The sequence below is a fragment of the Lutra lutra genome, chromosome 1 (assembly GCF_902655055.1).
Source record: "Lutra lutra chromosome 1, mLutLut1.2, whole genome shotgun sequence".
Taxonomy (NCBI): Eukaryota; Metazoa; Chordata; class Mammalia; order Carnivora; family Mustelidae; genus Lutra; species Lutra lutra.
This window is the reverse complement of record NC_062278.1, coordinates 150,056,704-150,077,071: the sequence shown is the minus strand read 5'-3', so window position 1 is coordinate 150,077,071 and position 20,368 is coordinate 150,056,704. Positions and strand designations below refer to the sequence as shown.

General features: G+C 43.1%; 1 protein-coding gene across 3 annotated transcripts in view; it reads left to right on the top strand.

Moving 5' to 3' along the window:
- Positions 1-20,368, top strand: part of OSBPL10 (oxysterol binding protein like 10) — a 299,146-nt gene that overhangs the window by 100,160 nt on the left and 178,618 nt on the right. For all 3 annotated transcript variants that reach the window (XM_047739005.1, XM_047739012.1, XM_047738997.1), the window contains exons 2-3: positions 4,280-4,455; positions 7,619-7,698. In XM_047739005.1, coding sequence (XP_047594961.1) covers positions 4,280-4,455; positions 7,619-7,698 — 256 coding nt within the window. The remainder of the gene's footprint in view (positions 1-4,279; positions 4,456-7,618; positions 7,699-20,368) is intronic.

Genomic DNA, 20,368 nt, shown 5'->3' with positions numbered 1-20,368 from the left:
TATTGATGACCTTCTTTAGTGCTCATGATTCAAACCTGCACATTTGCATTTAAACTATTTTAGAACACAGTAGAAGTGGGTTTTTTTCCCCCCATCTGTGACAGGTTAAAATTAAGATGTAGGTCTAAAATACGTATTATGAAAAATCATTAATGCATCCCCATATCCTGCATAATGGGACCTCATTTGCTTATTGTCATCCCTATTGGGCAAAAGAACATTGAATTCATTTCTTTGCATCAGCTTCTGAATAATGTCTTTGCAAATATACAGTGAATTGTTTAAACAGGATGCATTTGGGAAGCTGCCTCTGGGAGCGAGGAAAGCTGACAGCTTTCTAATCAATGAGGAGTTGGTAGAAGCAATAAGGAGAAAGATGTCAAACCCTTTCTCCCTTCCAGCCAATGGTGCATGCCTCTTTCTTGAAGCCTGTTCAGATCCCTTTCCTCTTCTACTTCCCCCAGGAAAGCGGGTATGTTTTTGGACAGGGGATGCTGCAGTTCTGGCCCAGGAGGGTGGGAAGGACACAGAGTGCTGCGGTTGGAGCCCGGTGTCCTTCCCTACACTTACAGTAACACTTACAAGGAGTGTTACTGTTAGTGCTCTGCCTTGCCGGGAGCGTGTCTGCCTGGCTACGTCACAATGACGTTTGATATAGGTCAAGTTGAAAACATTTGTCCCTAAGGAGAGGGCAGGGTCAGCACTTAAATAATTTGATCATTGGCAGCTCAGACATTACCCTGCTCTCTTGTCAAAGGAGGTTTTTTTGGATGGGGGGAATTTGTTTTTTGCCACACAGAGAGTTGGGGCAAATTCTTCTTCTTCTTCTTCTTTTTTTAAAGAAGTTTATTTTTTTAAAAAAGATTTATCTGTCAGAGTACACACAAGCAGGAGGAACAGCAGGCAGAGGGAAAAGCAGGCTTCCCACTGAGCGGAGAGCCTGATGTGGGGCTCCATCCCAGGACCCTGGGATCGGGACCTGAGTCAAAGGCAGATGCTTAAGTGATTGAGCCACCCAGGTGTCCCAAGTCAGAGCAAATTTTAAGTAGGATGGGGGCACCTGGCTGGCTCAGTCAGTGTAGCGTGTGACTCTTGATCTCTGGGTTGTGGGTTTGAGCCCCACATTGGGTGTGGAGATTCCTCAAAAGTAAAATCCTAAAAAAATGTTTTTTAAGTAGGACGTGAAAATAGAAATACTTTTTGTTTGTTTGTTTGTATGTGAATTTGTAAGACTAACTGCTGTAACACATCTTGATTGTAATGGCCTAATTCAGCAGAACTTTCTTATTCCTATACCAGCCTGATGTGGGTGCTTCTTAGCAGGTGACTCCCAGGTGGAGATTCAGGGACCCAGGTCCCTAATCTCTTTGCCATAATTGTTTCGGGGTTTCCAAGTTCACCTGCAGGTTGTCTCCATTTCCAACCTGTGTGTGTGTGTGTGTGTGTGTGTGTGTGTGTGTGTGTGTGTATGAGAGAGAAAATGAGTGTGTGAGAGTGGGTGTGTATGTCCGTGGGTGGGAGAGAGAGAATGTGTGTTTTATGGGTCAAGGCTGCATTGCTTTTGCTCACATCCTATTGGCTAAAACTCAAATGGCAACACCTTAAGTGCAGGGGAATCTGGGGAATATATTCTAGCGGTGTCTCCTAGAAGAGGCAGGTAGCGTGGAGGTCAGTGCCTCTCCAACTTGAGCTGCCTCAGATTCACCTGGAAGCAGAAAACAGTGCTTCCTGGGCTCCTCCCCCAGAGTTTCAGATGCAGCAGGTCTTGAGTGGGGCCCAAGAATTTACATTTCAAACAAGCTCCCAGGTGATGTGGGTGCTGGTGGAGTAGGGACTTTAATTTGGAATAGTCCTGTCTGTGACGCATTTCTGTGTCTGATTTATCCACACTCCTTCTGAAAACCAGAGGTCGGTCCGTATCATCCCATTCTAAGGTGTGGGAGGGAAGGAGATGGGTAAGTGAGGCCAACCGCCTCGGCCGGGCTACTCGGAAGGTTAGAAATAATTATGAGGAAGATTTCTTAGAGAAATTGGAATTCTGGAAGACTGGGACCTGGGGCATCGGGCACCTTATGCTGTGGGAGGGAGCTTCCAGCTTGCTGGGTTGGCTCTGTTGGAACAGGAAGGTGGGGAGAATAAAGTACCTAAGCGAGTCTGGGAGAGGTGACTCAAGAGCGGTGGCTTGGAGAAAGGGACAAGGGAGAGCTGGCACGACAATCAAAGGGGGGTTTATGATTGCTGGAGCGAACCAAGCCTTGCCCTTGCACTGTGAGTTTCTTTGGGTCTCAGGATATCTGTAAATTGGGAATGACCACGTCTAACTGTTGGGCTACTGTGAGGATGAATTAGATCAGAGGGTTGTAAGCTTTCTTGGTTCATGGTGCTTCCTTGTGAAGAAACCCTGTTTCATTTATTAACTGGTTAGCTCCAAACTACTTCATACATATTTATGTTTCAGCACCTTGGTATTTGAAAAAAATAATAATAAACAGGAATGGAAAAAAATCTATTTGTTTAAAGAATGCCAATTACTTATGGATGGGATGTATGCACCTGCGGGCCCTATGTGGCTTTTGAGCCTTGGAATCAATTGTGTTGGGCATCACTGCCCTCTTGTCCTGTTCCACGATGATATTTGCTTCTTATCCCAGCACCGCTGGAAACCCTACTTTGCAAAAGCTACCATGTTGTTCCAAGGAACGCAGTGCGATCTAACATTAACCTGTGAAAACAACCTAGGTTAGTACGTGTATGGCATTTGACCCGTGTTGAGTATTGCCACTTATCTCTCAAAAACATAAACTATTTTTGGAGTGCCTCTGTGAGTTCACCGTAGTGACCAGGTGCTTTGGTGCCTGGCTTGGAACTGGAATTTGGTGGGTGGGGTTCCCCCCCCTTCATTGATTCATTGAACAAAAGTTCACTGAATATCCGTGAAATGTCTGGCACTGTACTGGGCACTGGGGGGAACATACTTCTGCTTCCAAAGGGTGTAGAGTCTAGTCGATGTGGAATTAGAGGCTCCAGGTATAGACTCCCACTGGGGGCAGGCTGGGAAGGACGATTTCAAGGTGCTATGATGAGAGCTTGTGGGAGGAAGAGTTGAGTATCTGGAGGTTTCTCAAATTGGTGGTCCTTGAGTTGGTCCCAAAGGCTGAGAAGTTAACCTGGCAAGAAGGCAAAGAAACTGCCATCTAGGCAGAAAGAATAGCATTCTGGGAGGGTGTTTTTCAAACTGGGGAAGGACCCCCTCCTCCTCCCCTCAGTTACATTGTAGTTGATTTGTGACTAGTGTGTAGCTTGTATGTTCCATGTGTGTTGGGCAACATCCAGGCTGTTCAATGAGACTGACCCACCCATCGGGCGGTCGGATGTTGAAGCAAAGCCGAACTGCAAAGCTGTTGTAGACTGGGAATAATCTGTAGGCCACTCTTGGAGTAACTGTTCTAGACAGGGAGGAACGGCATGATCCATGGTCCTTTGGTGTGGGAGATGACTTGGGGACTCTGAGGGCGGAGAGGAAAGGCTGGTGTGAGTGGAACAGAAAGCAAGAAGGTGGAAAAACCAGCAGGGGCTGTTGTGTGCCTCTAGACTCCAGGAAGAACTTGCATCTCAGACGAAGACCTTTTTTTCCTGGTAGAGAAGGGGAGGTTGTTGTGGTGACTTCCTAGGTGATAGGTTGAGCGTATAAACAGGCCAGATGTATAGCTACAAAGATCTGTTTGAGTGACTTAGGCAACTTGCTGTCCCTCTGCTTTTTACCTTCTCTGACAGGTGACCCCTGGAGCTCGGGCTCCTTAGGTTTACCCAGGCCACTGGCAGGAAGCTCAGGGCTCAGCTTGCTGTTCCCTGAGTGTAAAATAGCCTCTCTTGGAGGCTTAGAAATGCCAGCTGTTCCTGTGAAGTCCTACAGAGTGTGTTACTTGAGACTGTGTCCCAGTGCATCTGCTTGCCTTTTTTTTGGGGGGGGGGAGGGGTCATTTGGGGGTTTACAGTGGTATCCTGGGCACCAGGCAAGGTAGTGGGCATTGCACCCAATCCGGAATGGACTCAGCCCTTGCCTTGCCCAAGTGGCCCATTATAAGCACCATTCTGACCTAAGAACCCAGGACTCTCTCCGTGCTCATGGGCTGACTTCTCTGGGGTGCCCTGGAGGGACTTTTGGTTTCCACCTTCTTGAGTTCAGAGCTGTGGCGTTGATTTAAGGATCGCTTTCCTCCTTTGCCATGAGGAGTGGGCTAAAGAAGGAAAAGTGATGCACTGTGGTTTCTCTGCGCAGGTACTTTGTGCTGGATTTTGAGGCTGGCATCCTGCAGTATTTTGTGAACGAGCAAAGCAAACACCAGAAGCCTCGGGGAGCCCTGTCTCTGTCTGGAGCCATAGTGTCCCTGAGCGACGAAGCCCCCCACATGCTGGTGGTGTACTCCGCTAACGGAGAGATGTATAAACTGAGAGGTATGTTCTCCTGCCAACTCTTCACGTGGGTCTCAGGTGCTGCACCCCTAGTTATCATGGGGATGGCTCTCTTTTGTGTGTGTGTGTGTGTGTGTGTGTTTTAATCACCTTTAACAGTTTGCGGTGTTCAAGAACTCTGTGGTAACACACAGACACTGCCTCTCTTAATGCCTGGGGTGGGGAGATGGAGCTGACATTAGGAAATGCCTTTCTTGAATAACTGCAGAATTAAGGACAGATGAAAGGGGAGTGACACTAAAGCCAGCTCAGCTCTTAGATTTCAGATTTTTCCTTTTAGCTCAGTGTGTGTTTTCTTGGACTTTACAGTATGAGTCTTCACTACAGTCCCCTGTGGGGCTATGGTGTGAGGACAAAACAAGCCTTTCAAGGGTCAAGGCACCCCTCCCCGCCCCTAATTCCTCTAGAACCATCTCTTAGCAAAGGGCCCTGTCACTTACATTGTATTTATTCTGGTATGGTATTAGAGTCTAGTGAGGAAGCCATCTGCTTGGGGTGGAGTTAATTTTTTTGTCTTGCTTTTTCCCCTTCTCTCTGCTTCTTGAAAACTGAAGCCTATAGGAAGCCCCTCATTGAGCTGTAACTGTAGGTCCTGCCACCCCTTAGGCACGTCCATCATACAGGTTTTTAGCAATGCCAGGCCTGACTGTAGCAGTTTAATCGGATGGCTAGATCATTCTTCCATCATTCCATGATAGTTGCATTGCCAGGAAAATTGTCAGTTTTCTTCTAATGAATAACAAAAACAAAAATCCAAATGCCCATGTTGGAGTGTGCTTGCACATGCACGTGTAGACACACACACACGCACACACCGAGTCAGTGTTATTAAGGTCTGAGGAAGGGAAGAACTTGTATGTATTAAGTGTTGGGAGTTGGTTGAGAATCCTACCTTATATTTTTCTTTGTCCAGGTAGGGGCTCAGTACAAAGAACAGGCTCTTTCTCTCCTTAACCCCAAGGAACTCATGACGATAGGTTGACCTCTGCAAAGCCAGACCCAGGACCCAGCCTCCTTGCCTCTGAGTCCAGTTTTCATGGTTCCACCTCCAAGCTTTACTGCCAAGAGATGGAATAAGCTAATGTTTCTTTATTATCTATACACAAGTCCTATTTCAGAATCTATAAAACAATCCAGGAACCTATGAAATAAAAATGCCTACAGTTGAAAAAAGTTTTTCAGTTTCTGGAAACGTGGGAAGATTCATGTTCTCTTTGGAGATTCTCGCAGTGTGTGTTCCAGCTGGCTAGATTTATATGGTCCTTGCTTTTGTTTTGTTGTTTATTGCTTAATAAATTGTTAGAGCAGAAACCAAAGCAGGTGAAAAACTTAATGGCACTTCCCCCGACCTCCCCCCACCCCTCCCCCACCGCCTGTGGTTTATAAAATGACACAAACCCACACAAATGAAGAAAAATCCAACAAATAGGACAATTGATCCATCTCATTTTGCCTTTTAAGAGTTGATACTATTCTCAGGATTATTAAACCCCAGGGGTTTGTTGGTTGGTGTTTTTTTTTTTGTTTTTTGTTTTTTTTTAAGGGTAGCTTTAATAGCAAATACAAAAGTTTTATCAGTGTGACATTATCGCAAGGGCTAAATTTAGCTTAAAGTTAGCAACTGCAGAAAAGGTGGGATAAATTTCGGCAGATATATGGCTGGTCCTTGGCTCATCCCCAGAGGACCTGGGTGTTGGTTTACTCAAGCACATCTCACCTACATGTAGAGTTGAATGAGTCTTGATGGAAGTAGTTGCACGGCTTCTGAGAGTGTTTTTGGTGCCATGAACTGGCAGTTCTTCACCTTTCCTAAAGGAAAAAGGCTCTAGTTTCTGCAGAATCCTTTGGAAGTCCAGTTCACCTGGGCTTAACTCTGGTCTACCCCTCCAGATTTGTTCACCCGAAAGTTCAAGCTGAAGTTGAGTTGTACTGACAAATGACTCCGAGGCCCATTTTTGTAAACAATTATAACTTCCAAGGGAATCTTTGTTTCCTGCCTAGTCAACATTCATGCAGTTAATGTTATACTAAACTATTTATGCAGTTAGTTATGCAGTGAAATTGATGACTTAGATTTTATTAGAACCTGTTATGTGTCCATGAGAGTTTAAGAAAATGATGTGATCTATTTGAGACGTGGGAGTGTAGATGGAAGATAATGACCATACACTTGGCCTGTATTTTAATGTCTCTTTGGGGGAAATTTGAGGACCTCTAAAGCAGCGTTTGGAATGTTGTTCTGTCCAATCATAACATGAGTCATTGAGGACACATATGAAAATAATTCAATTGAATGCTTATTTTGTAGATCCTGGTAAGTCCACAGTACAACGCTGGAAATGCCCAAAGGCTCTGAAAAACTATCCTCTGAGCCTCTTATTTGTCACACATATAGAGGCACTTAAAAATAATCACGTTTTCCCTTTCCTGCTTTTTATTTTTATTGATGAGAGAGAGTGCAGGGAAGGGGGTAGATGGAGATAGAAAGGGAGAGAGACTCTAGCAGCCTCCCTGCTGAGCACAGGGCCCCATATGGGGCTCGATGTTAGTGTCCTGCTCCACTCAGGTGCCCCTCTGCTGCCTCTTTAAATAAGTAGAAATGATCAGGCACCCGAGTGGCTCAGTTGGTTAAGCAGCATCTTTGGCTCAGGTCGTGATCTCAGGGTTCTGGGATTGAGCCCTGCATTGGGGCTCCCTGCTCGGCGGGGAGCCTGCTTCTCCCTCTCCCTTTGTCTCCCAGCTTGTGCTCTCATTCGGTCTCTTTCAAATAAAAAAATCTTAAAAAAAAAAAAAAAAAGAGAGAGAGAGAGTGAGAAATGACTTTTTTCAGAGGAGGTTAAAAAAGTGACAAAATTGTTCTTAGACATTTTGGAGTACATTTGTGATGTGGTTTAAGAGGGAATTTTCTGTTGATGTTAAGTGAAATTTCTTTTTCTTTTTTTTTTTTTTTTTGTCATTTGTTTGTTTGCTGTGTGTTTGTTTTGGTGTAGGCACAGGCTGCTTAAGAATATTGTGATCTGCCTTCCTTCTTCCCTTTGTTCTTTCCACCTCACTCCCTGGGCCCCCCCACCTGCTTAGGTGGGTATAGAAGTAGGTTGGATACATTTTGGAACAATCTCTACAAGCGGTTTCTTCTCTATTTTAGCTGCCGATGCAAGGGAGAAACAGTTTTGGGTGACTCAGCTTCGAGCTTGTGCCAAATACCACATGGAAACGAGTTCTAAGGTAAGTAATCACCCGGGAGCAAGGAAGCATTGGAGTAATAATTTGGATTAGCTGCCCTTTAGCCCAATTAACCTGTTTCTTTGGGGAACCTATGTTTCATGCTATTTTTGAAGTTACCCACTGTACTGGAATTCATATTGTCCGGCTGCATTTAAATCTAAAACCAAGAGGAGAGTAGTAGGATTAGCTTGTAGGTAGAAGGAAGAGGCCTGCGGGCACCTCACTGGAACTGCTTCCAGGAAGACCCTTCTGTTGCTTTGCGCCTGGTCAGTTTCAGCAGCGGTTAATGTCTGTTGAGAAGCCTGAGTGCATGATTTTGCTGTGGCGGTAGGAGAGTCCGATTTCCTGTTCATGGAGACTCGTTGTTGTCAGTATCCTTAAATAAAACCGAGACCCCACACTGACGAAGTATCCTGCAAGGAGCTTAAGCGTTCCAAGTATAGGAACAGTCTCGGGTAATTTGGCATCCAAGTGTGAATTCGGAATTCGGTAGGAGGTCTTAGATCAGATACGTGGGAAACAGGAGGTAGGCATTTTCATGGATGATTTGGAGAATTTCCTAACATTAGAATATAGGAAATAATTGCAAAATAAATTTATTCAGGGCAATAAATATTTGTTGACCTCAACACTCAAAGGACTACCCCTTTTATATCACTAATTCCAATTTAGGCTCGGTACCTGATTACAGTGTTTTTCCACATTCTGTGCATCCAAAAGAAAGACCCACATATGAAACTTCTGTTGATTTTAATCCAGTAGCCAGTCTGCTGTCTTGCCCAAGGCCATGGGAAATGTCTTGCTTACGTACACCTCCCTGTTCTGCCTCCAAGTACAACCTGAACTCATTTCTTCATAATGATTTTGTTCACTGTTAATTTTCTTTCAAGAAACCTCCTTTTCCTTGACTTGCTTACTGCTGTTTCGCTCTCACCCTTTTTGACATCCCCATGCAAAATCTGGGTTACCATAGGTAGGGCCCTATTTCTAGAGCTTTTTTTCTCTGTAGCTTGCTTTATTTTCTAGGAATTATGGTAGAAGTTCTGGACATTTCATCAGTATTTTATAAACTCTTAGGGGCAGTTGGATTTTTTTTACTTTTTATGTGTATCTTTTTCTTTTTTCGTAGAACAGAACAGGGGCACCTGGGTGGCTCAGTCGGTTGAGCGTGTGCCTTCAGCTCATGTCATGATCTCAGGGTTCTAGGACCAAGCCCTACGTTGGGCTCCCTGCTCACCGGGGAGCCTGCTTCTCTTTCCCTCAGCCTCTCTGCCGGCTTGTGCTTTCACTCTCTCTCTCAAATAAATAAAATCTTAAAAAACTCAACAGAAGGGCATAAAATAAAAAGGACAGATCCCCCTCTATTGCCTCATATGCTCATTAGAGATAATTACACTTAATAGTTCTTGCACATCATTCAAGTAGATTTAGGCATGTGTTAGGATATATGTCTTATCTGTATTTGTGGTTTTTACAAGGATGGGACTGTATCATGCATATAGTCCGTCCTGCCTTTTTAATTTATTTTTATTTTTTTATTTTTTTAAAGATTTATTTATTTATTTATTTGACAGAGAGAGAGAGAGAGATCACAAGTAGAGAGGCAGGCAGAGAGAGGGGGGGAAGCAGGTTCCCCGCCGAGTAGAGAGAACCCGATGTGGGGCTCGATCCCAGGACCCTGAGACCATGACCTGAGCTGAAGGCAGAGGCTTTAACCCACTGAGCCACCAGGTGCCCCTGTCCTGCCTTTTTTAAAGATAAAATAAGATCTTTAAAATAAATAAGGTCTTTTAAAATAAAATTAAAAAGATCTTTAAGATCTTTTTGGAGATCTTATTAGGTATCTGGGATCTACTGTACTCTTTTTTAGGATGGATGGATGGTATTCTAAGGAATGGATGTCTGCTTTGTTGAAATCCTCTACTGATGGACATTTAGGTTGTTAGACATAATGCTATAGCAAACATCTTCATCTATATATCTTTTTGTGCCTCTAGGTGTACACAGGAAACTACACTCAGTGGAATTGCTGGGTCATAGACTGTGTCTGCACTGTTTTCCTAGACATTGCTAAATTGTCTTCCAAAAAGGTTGTCCTATGTTGTAGTGCTACCAGTTTTGTGTGTAAAGATGCATTTCCCCCTCTAATGGTGGCTCTTCTAACGTTCCGTTTTTAAGAGTCTTATGGCTAAAAAAATTAATTAACTAATTAATCCCATCACTTCTAAAATGACTGGGGCTGAGTACATTTTCAAATATTGATCGCCACATGTATTTCTTTGATGTGATCTGTCCATTTTTATCCTTCATCCCTTTTTCTATTGAATTCTTTTTTTCCTCCTTGATTTGCACTTAACTAGATGTGAACTGAGCATTATTTGTCCTTTGCCTGTCATTTGTATTATAAATCTTTTCTCCTGCTAGGCCACCTGTATTTTGACTTGGGGTACATTTTTTGCTATGTAGGATAGTTAATTTTTGCGGTCAAATTTATGAATATTTTCATTTTTGGCATTTGGTAGTATATTATGCTTAGTAAAGGCTTCTTTGTTCTAAAATGATGAAAACATTCTTTGGTGTTTTCCTCCAGTGAATTTGTACTTTAATTATCGTGTTTCAGTCATTGGTTCATCTTGAATTTATTTTGGGTATAAGAATCGAGGTCGGGAAGTCAGCTTGAAGTGCACTGATGTTTTAATGAATCCCTGGAGACCAGGAAAGGTAAAGATCTCTTCATGGTAGTAAGAGATAGGAAGGGAATTTAAAGATTCTCTGAAGGGGAATTTGATTTACTGATGTGTTCTCTGGGTAGTTTCGAGAATACAGATTAACCTGTTAATGCAGAACCCAAATAAATAATAATTTAGATGGCAGGGCCTGTAGGATTTCCTATTTGAGACTGGAAGTGAAATTGCTGACCATTGCTCATCTATAACAGAGCTCTTGTGATCCCCTAGGGAATCGTAATTTTTACATTGTGAACAGACCTGGTTGTTCAGCAGAGGCATTATGAAGTCCAGGTCTGCTTAGACAAAAGCAGTCTTGAAAATGAAGTTGGGCTTAACATTACTATAAACTGAATGTCCATTTAACTGTAGGATGGGTATTTACCTTGCATCAAGGTTATTAGGAATACATCCAGAAACTTCTCTTTGCTCTGTTCTTCCTACTTCCCTCTCAGCAGGTCAGATCCCTCTCCAGCAGATTATAGAGAATAGCCTCCCTGTGATTGCTTGGAAGTTTGTCTTTTAGAAACTTTTTTTTAAAATTTAAAATCAAGTGTTCCCTGCAACAAGTATGAGGCAGATGGAATGGTGCTATCATTCTGACTCCCCTTGGTGAGAACTGCAGGAGAACCATATTCATCGAACCTGCAGAGGGCTTCATGGAGGACCCGTCCACCAGTTCTGAAATCCAGACCTGTCCCAGTCAGTACCTGAGGAGGTTTTCCCCAGTCTTGAAGTGAAATGAGAAAAACCTTCCCTAAATGTGCCTGAAGTCAGCTTTAGTAAATATAAAGGATGGCTCTTTATTCAGAAATTATACTGCTTTGCTTTTTAAGGGTTAAAATACTCTTTTTATTGTAGAAGATAGAGTATTTATGGACTCATGGTTTATTGAGGTATAATTTACATAAAGTAAAATTCATTCCTTTTAAGTGTGATGTTTTTCATTGCTGCATGCAGTCATGTAACCTTCACCACAAAAATCATTCTGTCACCCCCAAAAGTTCCCTCTCTACCCTGTTGTGGCACATCCCCTCCCCCTTACCTCCAGGCAACCACCCATCCATTTTTTTATGTGTAGTTTTGCTTTTTTCTAGAATGTTATATGAACTGAATTATATAACCTTTCACATCAGACTTCTTTCACTTGGCGTAATGCTTCTGAATTTCACCTGTGCTGGTGTATCAGTAGTTGATTCTTCTTAAATTTTAGCTACTTTAGTGACTGTGTGGTACTTTTTGTTCTTAATATCTTTTTTCAAAAATCAAAAGTGATTACTAACCTCTAAATTCAAAAATTCTCAGGTTAAAAAGATTTCTAGATCCATTCCCAGATTTAAAAAAAAAAAAAAATACTGGTTTTTGAAACCTAAGGTTCTGGCTCTCTAGTCAAGCCCTATGGTTTCCATAGGTTTCCATATGGTAGGGAAACTCCAGCTGGGAGGGCAATGGATCCAAGGCTTGAGATCAGGTCTCTGATTTCCTGCTCTTACCTCACACATGTCAGCCAGGGCTGCTGTCTTACCTTCCGTGGGTGATGGAGCCCCTTTTTGGACAGTTGGTGCTTCTAGATGGACAGAAACTGCCAAAGACTGATAATCCCCTTTTCTTGACATCACCTGGGTTCATCCTGCAGCCTCTAGTTGTTATTCAAGGTGCCCCTGCAAGGTGAGTCTGCAAGGTGCCCCTGAGGCGAGTCTGCTAGGAAGATTAGAACACTGACTTTCTCTGAGAACACACAAAAACAAAACAAAACAAAACCTCTTATTTTTAATTCAGTATAAAAATTCAGGCAGTGTAAAGCCCTGATTGGAAAAGGGTTAAGAGAGAGCTGTTGGGAACTGTCCTCTTGAAAATTTACTAGTATGTGACTTTGAAGGATCGAATGTAAGAGTGAGTGTCTAGTTTTCATTCAGTAGGTGGTGTTTCAAAACTCCTAGGATGGGGGCACAGTGGTGTTCTGGGGACTATGATAAGCACTGAGCATGGGAAAGGAACGGTCTGTTGACAGAAGTAATGATGTTTAATACCTTCTGTGTGAGTGACCATCACTCAGGATCATGCTACGCTTCACAGATGTGCTGTGAGGTAGGTAGTATTGTCCCCACGTTGACAGAAAGCTGAGGCCAACGGAATGTCAGTGGTAGGCTCAATGTCACGTAGCCATTAAGTGAGTGGATGGGGATGAGAGCCGGAGTTCTCCGTCCTCCCTCCTCTGGTTTCCTGGCTTGAGCCATGAGAAGGTTCCGGATGGTATTCTACTGCCATGAACTCTATATTTCATACTGCGGGGGGTGGGGGGACAGCTCGGAATAGGACACCTGTAATTTTTATGTACTCAGTGGAACCCTTCTCCAGTCCTTTAAGTAGACTCTGATCCCTGAATTCTTCAGGGAGTTGGCTCCAAAGTAACATTGGCCTTTTGCAGTGATCTTTTTGTGATGTCATCTCATAATGGTAAGTACTTTTGGCAAACCCCCACAAGCCTTGAATAAAAAGTGTCTTCTGATGGAGTACGTGTATGTCTCAGCTCAGGAATTCTGGTTTAGAAGAAATACTGTGGAGTGCACAGTGAGAGGTCCTACTTTAAAATCCCCGCTCTGCTGATGATGTATGGAGCAAACCTGCTCAGGTCACTTTTCCTATTTCTGGTCCTCTGCCCTCATCTTTGAAAGGGTAACATCTGTCTCCTGAGGTGGTCTTAAGGCACAAGAAAGGGAAAGTAGGTGAAAGCTAGTTGTCCACAGGAAGCCCTCCATGGAGTTATGGGCTCAGTAACTCGTGCTGATGTTTATTTAGTAAGCCTGCTGCCTGGAAGGCCAGCATCTCAGCTGCCCTTAATTCTTGGACAAAACCCTCAAGGAGAACAAGCATGCTTTTTCGTCCCTTTGTGGTTATGTGTCTGTTTTCAGATAGGCCCTGTGATTTGTAAGTAGCCATATCTGAGAACTCAGGGTCCTTCAAAATCTGTGGAAGTCCATATATGGACGTAGGGAGCTGAGACACAAATAATGCTGTTTTCAAGGGACTTTGACCTGTGGGGAAAAGTAAGCTAGTGGGGACAGGAGCCAAGCTGATTAGAAAGCACTTAAGGACGTTCAAATTTTGAAAATTTTAGTTTCATCGGCTTTTATTGTGACCGAGTGAGAGAAGTTTTTGAAGATTAAGCTTGATGGAAACTGTTGTTTTCAATATTTTTATTTTTTATTTTTAAAAAAATTTTCCCTCATCTTGGGGCTCCTGGGTGGCTCAGTTGGTTAAGCGTCTGCCTTTGCCTCAGGTCATGATCCCAGAGTCCTGGCATCGAGGCCCATGTCCCAGCCTGCTTCTCCCACTCTGCCTCTGCTCCTCCCTTGCTTGTGTTCTCCCTCTCAAACAAGTAAATAAAATCTTAAATTTTTTTTTCCTTATCCAGACATGGAAGGGTGGGTTCACTTGAGATGGGCAGGGGTGACTTGTGTTGTAAGTGAGCTCACGAGTCTGCTCTGATAATTGAGCATTAGTACCTTCTCCCCTGACTTTCAACCCTAAAGGATAATGTGTGACATGTGGTAGCAATTTATCACTTTTCCAGCGAGTACACTATGGTGAGAGATAGTGCGGTCGTTTAAAAGCTTAATGGAGCTTACAGCTTCCTCTTTCCGGCTCAGCTGGCCTCTCTCGGACTGCGCCCCATCCCTACCACAAACATACTCTTGTTATGAATTCACTGATGACAATTGTGAGGTTCCCCCCGCCATAATGTAAGTAGCATCATTTAAAAAAAATTATGAATATTACCTATACTCAATAGAAAGCATTCAGAAGATAGGAAAAATCTAAAGAAAGGAAAAAAATGGCTCCCAACCCCAGTCCAGACCTAATCTCTGATGACATCATTTGAGTGGACATCCTTCTCCACACTTCTGTGTGGACAAATGGAAGTCACATGACTGCATTTGGAGGTTCCTCCTTCTAGCTCTTCACATGCACAGAAATCACACAAATTTGTTTTTGTGGGTAGCTCAGATTCCCCGTGAGGGTGGACTTGTGGGGTCAGGCTTTGGCCACAGGCCTATTCTCTCTGTTGGGGTTGTTTTATCTTTAAAAGGACTGTGTGAGTGTTTTGCTGTTTCTTAGAGCATTTCTGGGGTCTATGTTGTGTTTTACTTCCGGTGAGCAACGTGCCCTTCTGTCTTGGTCACTTTTCACCCCCATGTTCCTTGTTCTGCTCTTGTTCAGTTCCAGAGGGGAAGTTGAGGAACTGAAGGTCCATCTCCATTGGTGTATTTACCCATTAAACAACATGGAAAATGTAGATTTTTTTTTTTTTAAATCTATGGGGACATTAGGTAAGAAAATGTTGAAATTGGATACTTTTGAAATCCTTAACACTAGTCATTGTATTTGAAATCCTTTCTCTGGGTCAGGGCCTCAGGCCTGACTTCATCCTTTTATTTACTACTTTGGGGTCCAGAGATCCCACTCCTTCTGAATCGTCCCCTTCATCATGTGTCCACATGTACTGAGGAAGTCAGTAGGTCCCAGGGAATTTGTCTGTGGAGAGCATTTGAAGACACTGCGGTCAGATCCGATTGGTGTGTGGTTAGGACGCCTGGTCCTTGGGAGGTAATTCTAAATTAAAATGCACATTTCAGGGTACAGTCTTTTATGCATATTTGGTCATAGAGGAATATGATTGACTAATATGGGATTTTAAATTCATTATTAGTCTTAGGAGGTCTTGGATGAGCAGCAAAAGCTGCTGAGTTTCAAGGAGTGTGTATATATATATATAAATATTCATGCTGGAAGCGGCCCAGATCACAGGTTTTTTTTTGTTTGTTTGTTTGTTTGTTTGTTTTTTGCTATCCCCTAAAATGGTAGTTGGCGTACTAACTTGTGGTATTAGAGATCAGTCTCCTCTGGTGTCTGGGAGGTGGACCTCCTCTTTTGAAGGTAATGCCGAGTAGGGGCCTGCCCATGTTTTTGCACAAGTTACAGCTTCCCCAGACAGTGGACACCGGTCACCTGTGATATAGTTCCTGACTCCCTTCCTCTGCTTTTGCCATGACTCCCCAGTGATCGAGAGGTTCAGTTGGGTTTGATGGGACTCCGGACAATGAGAAAGGAGACGAGAGAGTGATGGGCTGGCCTGGCAAAGAGGCTGGTGCTGGGCTGGTGAGAGCATGGTCCGTGGGTGCCTTCTGTCCCAAGGGCGGTGTGCTTTGGATCAAGAAGCCCTGCTGGTGACTCTGCCCCTCTCGCAGGTTGCCAGGTACAAAGAACCCCGCCTTGGGGATGTTCGGAGACCTACTCTGGGGTGGCGTGGGGGATGTGTGGACTACTTCTGGGGAATCAGAAGGCTTGTCTGTTGAGGGGAGGTATGAAAGGGGAATTCTAACTGAATGTTAAATCCACGGGCCAGTGTAAAGGGGGAGAAGATTTGGAGCCACCGTGCAATGGTTTCTCCTGGCACTCTAGATTTCTGAAGGCAGAAGCTTATAACTTCCCTGACTCTCTGCCATGCTGGGGTGTGAGCCAGAGGGCTTGGGCGAGGTGCTTTCATGTCTTGGTTAGGGATGTATCATAACAGGAAGCACCTGCTTGCCGAGACGAACCCAGGGACAGCTGTAGAATCTGACCCCTTGTGGCCACAAGGGACATCAGATGCCATCGAGTCCAGCATCCTGGCCCCACCTCCTCTCACTGTTTCAGCAAAAATGCTACCCAAATATTCAAATAATGAGGTCATATGGGTTGTTTGTCCTCAAAACAATAGCCAATTTTAGTCACTCAGAAGTGACTGAAAAACTCACTGATAAAATGCTGAGAATCTTGGGGTGTAGTCTGACAAATGACATTGGTTTGGAGCCTCTGAGAACATTTTACAATAACTTGGAAGTAATAGAATGATTAGAAAGTGGGAAGAGATTCCAAACTCCCTTTGTTCCACTTGTCTAACAAACAATAGAGGTAAGAAATAAGGACAAAAGGTAGGTTCTAAAACTGCTGTCTTAATATGGAGGCCTCTGGCCACATGAGGGTTTTTAAATTTAAATTACAGTTGACCCTTGAACAATGCAGGGGTTGGGGTGCTATCCAGCCCTCCTTCCCCATAGTCAAAAAATACACTTACAACTTTTGACTCTCCTAAAACTTTACTGATAGCCTGTTGACAAGCATTATCTACAAGGTAAACTATTGACTAACACATTTTCATGTTATTTGTGTTATAGACTGTATTCTCACCGTAAAGTAAGCTAGAGAAAAGAAAATGTTAAAATCATAAGGATGAGAAAATATAGCACTGTACTGTATTGAGAAAGAGCTACATGTAAGTGGACCCCTGCTCAGTTCAAACCCATGTGGTTCAAGGGTCCACTGTAACTAAAATTAAATTTTCAAAGTTGAGTTCCTTAGTTGCACTTAGCTCAGTGGTCACATCTGGCTGATGGCTGCCATATTGGACAGCACAGATAGAGAACATTTCCATCATCACAGAAAGTTCTGATGGTTTCTGAGGAGGGAACTTACCAGTGTCTAGCTTAATCTCTTCTTGTGCTATGGACTTTTTAGATAAAAAATTAAAAAAATAAAAATAAAAAGTATGATTGGTGTCTCCCCCGATCCCCCAAACCTCTGTGCTTCCCTGCTTGTGCTTCGTCTCAGGAGTTCTGGTCTCCTCCATGCCCTTGACATCAAACATCTTGATCACTCACTTCTCCAGTTACGTTGTCTTTGCATCAGGAACATCCATCTTCCTGGTGTGAAGACAGGATCTTGGGTTCTCTTGACGGCAGATTCTCTACGTGCTCCCCCCACTGCAGTTGTTTAAGAACCTCTAGTATGCGCTTTTGTGAGGAGCAGAGGAGGGAGGGAAGGTTGCTGATGATGCCACCCCCTGGTTCCAGCAACCTTCAATAGCAGCCTACTTCCTGAGATGAGGTCCTGAACTTTACCTTGCCATTGGATGCCCACCACATGTCAGGTGCTGTATCTTTCCCTCTACCTCATGAGCTCAGTGTTGGAGAAAAGCAGGTCCCCAGCACAGTGTGTATCATCACACTTCCTTGCCTTTGTTCATGTGGTTTCCTCTGTTGGGATGGGTCCTCTTCTCCATTCTTCATGTGACAAATACCCATGTGGTCTTCAAGGCTGATATGCTTCTGGGATGCCTTCCTGACCTTCCTGGTCAGAGTGGATCTTCTCTCTTCTGTGTTCCTGTTTGTACCAGTACTCACTTGTAAGCACATCCCTTCTCCCAAGGGTGTGTGTATGTGAGTGAGTGTGTGCATGCATCCTCAGGATTGACGGTGTGTCCTTAAGATCCCAGACTGCAGGGAAGTCTTAGCTGTATCTTACCTGACGTGATGGTGGTGGTCAAACACTTCATACATTTTATTTACTTTTATTTCTTATTATTTTTTAAAAATTTATTCATTTCAGAGAGAGAGAGGGAGAAGGAGAAGCAGACTTGCTGCTGAGCTGGGAGCCTGACATGGGGCTGGATCTCAGGACCTGGAGATTATGAACTGAGCTGAAGACAGATGCTTAACCAACTGCGCCACCCAGGCGCCCCATGTTGTACATTTTAAATGTCAACCCTACTTCCTCCTCCCTCACTCCATTAGGGACGGTGTTAGTAGTGGTGGTGGTGTAGGGTTGGATTTGGGTTCCTTAAAAAATGATATCCAAATTGTCGTAGTTTCCTAAAATTCTGTATTTTAGATCAGATGTTTGAGGATTTTTTTAATGTAAGAAAACTATTAGTGTCTGGCAGTTGAAAATCAATCTAGCATAACATTCAAGCTAAGTTCTTTTTTTTTTTTTTTTTTTAAGATTTTATTTATTTATCAGAGAGTGACAGAGAGGGCATATATGCAGAGGGAGAGGGAGAAGCAGACTCCCTGCCAAGCAGGGAGCCTGATATGGGGCTTGATCCCAGGACACTGGGCTCATGACCTGGGCCAAAGGCAGATGCTTAACAACTGAGCCACCCAGGTGCCCCTCAAGCTAAGTTCTTTAAGAGAGAAGAATTCTTTCTTTAAGAGAGAAGAAAATAATCATAAGGAACACCTTTTTGAGAAAGGAAAATAATAAATGGCATCTATCAACACATTTCTATGTGGAAAGTACTGTGGGAATAACTTTTCTTGGATTATCGCTTTTTTAAAAGATTTATTAGTGAGGGGGTATGGAGAGGGAGAAAGAATCTAAGCAGACTTCCTGTTGAGTGCGGAGCCTGATGGACGGCTCAATCCCATGACCCTGAGATCATGACCTGAGCCAAAATCAAGAGTCAGATGCTCAACTGATTGAGCCACTTAGGTGCTCCTTCTTGGATTATCTTATGTATTTCCTACAACAGTCCTATGAGGTAGCTACTACTATTAACTACATTTTATAGGCAAGGACACTAAGGCATAGGGAAGGTAAGTAGTATACCTGCCCAAGTTCACACAGCTAGCAGATGATTGCCTTTTTTTTTCCAAAAAATTTGAGATCCAATTCACATACCAATAAATTACCTTTTTTAAAGTGTACAATTCAGTGGTTTTTAGTGTATTTATAAAGTTGTGTAACCATCACTGCTAATTCATTCCAGAATATTTTATCACCCCCAAAAGAAAGCCTGTTTCCATTAGCAGTCATTCCTCATTGCCCACCCACCACCATCTCTCCCCAGCCCCTGGCAAACCACTAGCCACTTTCTCCAAGAATTTGCCTATTCTGGACATTCCATGTAAATGGAATCCTATACTATGGCCTTCTGTATCTGGCTTATTTCACTCCGCAAATTGTTTTCAACGTTCCTTCACGTTGTAGCTCCAGTGAATACGCCATTCCTTTTTTATGGCCGAATAATATTCCATTATATGGACATTATATGGATTCCATTATATGGATTTTTCAGTCCATTCATTTATTAATTGACAGATATCTGGCTTGCTTTCACTTTTTGACTGTTATGAAAAATGTATAACACTTGTGTACAAGTTTTTGTGAGAATATCTGTTCTCCGATCTTTTGGGTATATGCCTAAAAATATCTGCTAGGTCATAGGGTAACTCCATTTAACTTTTTGAGATGAGCCAAACTGTTTTCCAAAGCAGCTCTACCATTTTCCATTTCTACTGGCAGTGTATGAGGATTCTGATTTTACTGCATTCTTGTCAATACTATAATATTGTCTGTTTTTTCTGTGATGGCCATGCTGGTGGGTATGAAGTCATATCTCCCTGTGATTTTTTTTTTTTTAAAGATTTTATTATTTGTCAGAGAGGATGCACAAGCAGGCAGAGTGGCAAGCAGAGGCAGAGGCACAGAGAGAAGCAGGCTCCCTGCTAAGCAAGGAGCCCGATGCAGGACTTCATCCCAGGATCCTAAGACCGTGACCTGAGCCGAAGGCAGTGGCTTAACCCACTGAGCCACTTAGGCGTCCCTCACTGTGATTTTGATTTGTGTTTTTCTGAATGACTAATGATGTTGAACATCTCTTCGTGTACTTCTTGGCCATTTATATATCATCTTTGGAGAAATGTCCACTTAAATCCTTTGTCACTTTTTATTTTATTTTATTTTATTTTTTGTCACTTTTTATTTTTAATATTTTTAATTGAGGTTAACAGCTTTTTAAAAAACTTATTTAAATTTATTAAATTTTTTTTTAATTTATTTGAGAGCGAGAGAGAGCGCATGAATTGGGGGGAGGGCAGAGAGAGAAAGGGAGAGAGAATCTCAAGCAGACTCCCTTCTGAGCATGGAGCCCAACATTGGGATTGATCCCATGACCCTAAGATCATGACCTAAACTGAAATCAATTAACCGACTGAGCCATCCAGATGCCCCAACATTCTTTGTATGTTTTGGACACTAGACCCTTACCAGATACAGGATTTTCATGTATTTTCTCCCATTCTATGGCTTGTCTTCACTTTTCTCCTCTTTTTTGACTTAACTAC